The sequence below is a fragment of the Bison bison genome, unplaced genomic scaffold (assembly GCF_000754665.1).
Source record: "Bison bison bison isolate TAMUID 2011002044 unplaced genomic scaffold, Bison_UMD1.0 scf7180017864167, whole genome shotgun sequence".
NCBI lineage: Eukaryota > Metazoa > Chordata > Mammalia > Artiodactyla > Bovidae > Bison > Bison bison.
This window is the reverse complement of record NW_011494739.1, coordinates 1830938-1833213: the sequence shown is the minus strand read 5'-3', so window position 1 is coordinate 1833213 and position 2276 is coordinate 1830938. Positions and strand designations below refer to the sequence as shown.

Genomic DNA, 2276 nt, shown 5'->3' with positions numbered 1-2276 from the left:
GGGAGATGGACCAGTGCCTTCAGAAGGCACATTTGTTGCAGTGTTTCTAGGTGGGTGGGCTCTGAGGGGCAAAGACATTCCAGTTCTCCTGTCTTCTAGCTCTTAGAGACCATTTAAATGCATGTCCAAAGTATCTTCTGAGCCACCTGGGACCATTAGGCATCAGCCAGTCTCTCTGGGAGACTAGAGTCTGATGTTGGGAAAGACTGAAGGCAGGAGGAGAAGGGGATGACAGAGGATGAGATGGTTGGATGGCATCACTGACTCAATGGACACGAGTTTGAGCCAGCTCTGGGAGATGATGAAGGACAGGGAAGCCTGGCGTGCTGCAGTCCCTGGAGTTGCAGAATTGGACATGACTGAATGACTGAACAACAACAACAGCAAGTCTCTCTGGGCCAAACCTGTGCCATCCCTGCAGGGTCCCCTGAAGGCCAGGAAGGTGTGGCATTCTGCTCCAGCCGTACAACAAAATCTAGAGTCTAGAGACATGGGTCCAAGTTCCTGCAACCTCAGGCAGGCAGACTGCCAGCCTCTCTCAACCACCTTATCTGTAAACTGGGACTAGCTCAGGATGGGGTGGACTCAGGGACTCTGACAGCAAAATGCATAGAAAGCATACTGAAGGGGGTCAATACTTTCACACCATCCTGGTCCTAGTGAGAATCTTTGACTCATCCCAAGGCATCCTGGTGCAGCTGACAGAGGGAGGGGTCAGTGGGTAAGAAGGACCCTACTACCCCTCCCCCATCTTTGCCTATGGCAGGTAATACTTATATCCTGGGGAGAAAAAGAAAGTCATGGAACTCTAGAATCTGGTCCACATCGTTCATAGTATAGAGGCAGGAACCGATGGTCTGAACGTGTGAGGGACTTGCCCAAGGTCATATAGAGGAAAGAGTGTGGATAGGGTGAGGGAGATGTTTTCTGTTTCTGAATGGCCTTGTAGAGGAGGGATGGGTGGGCAGTTTTGTGGGGACTCAGGGAAGGCTGGCATCTTGGATGAGTTAGGGCCCCACCCCTGGGAGGGGACACAGAGATGTGAGGTCCAGACTTTCTGACTTGGGGTTGGGCCTTCTAGGGGCTTCCATGGAAGGGACCCCACTGAAAGGGATAAGTTAGGGATATGGTGGGAAGGTGGGCTGTGGTGGAGAGGAGGAAGCCTCTAGACCCCAGGTCTGGCTCCTCCTCTGGCTGCATGGGCAACTCAAAAGTCCCGCTTGGGCTGGATGGTCTGCACAGAGGATTGCCCAAAGTGGCTGGGGGGTGGTGGGAACCAAGACTGGCCACTGGCATCACGGAAGATGGGGGACAGCTGCTGCTCCAGCTCATCCCCGAAGACCTCCACGTGGCCGTCGGCTTCAGTGTCCAAAGGTTCCGCCTTGGTGTCCTGGCCCAGCCAACCAGTCATGGCCCAGATCAGGCAGATGGCCAGCAGGGTCCCAGCTGCCCCGCAGAGCACTGTGCCTGCCAGGCGGCAGGTGACCAGGGCCTGGTTGTAGTCGGCCGCCTGCTGATCCAACACCAGGAACTCGCCTTCTCCGATGCCCTCCAACTTGGGGGGCACTGCGTAGCCAGTGATCAGGGCCGCCATACCCAGCAGCAGAAGCAGGGCACCAGAGGATAAGCTGATCTGGAGGGAGGCAGACAGAGGTAGTCAGAGTCAGCTGGGGCCCCGGGCCAAGGGATCACCTTGGATCCCAACTGGACTTTAAGGTAACCCTTTAAGAGATCGGGTCACAGACACACCTACCAGGATCTGACAAGAGGCACAAACTGTCATGTTCTGTTTGGAACCTTAAGGACTCTGGACTAACTTCCCTTGAAGCCCCCACCCAGCAGTGGATTTCTTCTGCCAGCCTTGATTCCTCCTCCGTCATCCTTTGGGTCCCATCTTATCCCTTTGTCCCATCTACCCTCTACCTCTATCCCTCTGTTGGGTTAACTTCTACACATCCCTCAGATCACAGGCATCTCAGACCTCACCTCTCCTAGTACACCCTTGGACAGGGTCAAGCGCCCTGCTCTGTACTCATGCAAACTCTGTGCCCATTTGTTCTTCAATGCACTCACCTTGGTGCACACTTGGACATGTACTTTGGTTATTATGTATATGGTGTCTGCCCGCTATACCAGACTGAGAGTGGAGAAAGCCACAACATCAGAGACAGTCTATCTGGGCTCCCGAGGGGGCTTCTGTGCCTACCACGGTGCTCGTACAGAGCAGTAGCTGAGGGAGTGTTTGCAGAATGACTAAATGGACCATAACTAAAAGT

At 54.2% G+C, this 2276-nt stretch overlaps 1 protein-coding gene across 1 annotated transcript in view; it reads right to left on the bottom strand.

The window, feature by feature from the left end:
• Positions 1 to 772: 772 nt before the first annotated feature.
• Positions 773 to 2276, bottom strand: part of NRSN2 (neurensin 2) — a 2800-nt gene continuing 1296 nt past the window's right edge. The window contains exon 2 of the mRNA XM_010841767.1: positions 773 to 1633. Coding sequence (XP_010840069.1) covers positions 1208 to 1633 — 426 coding nt within the window. The 3' untranslated portion in view covers positions 773 to 1207. The remainder of the gene's footprint in view (positions 1634 to 2276) is intronic.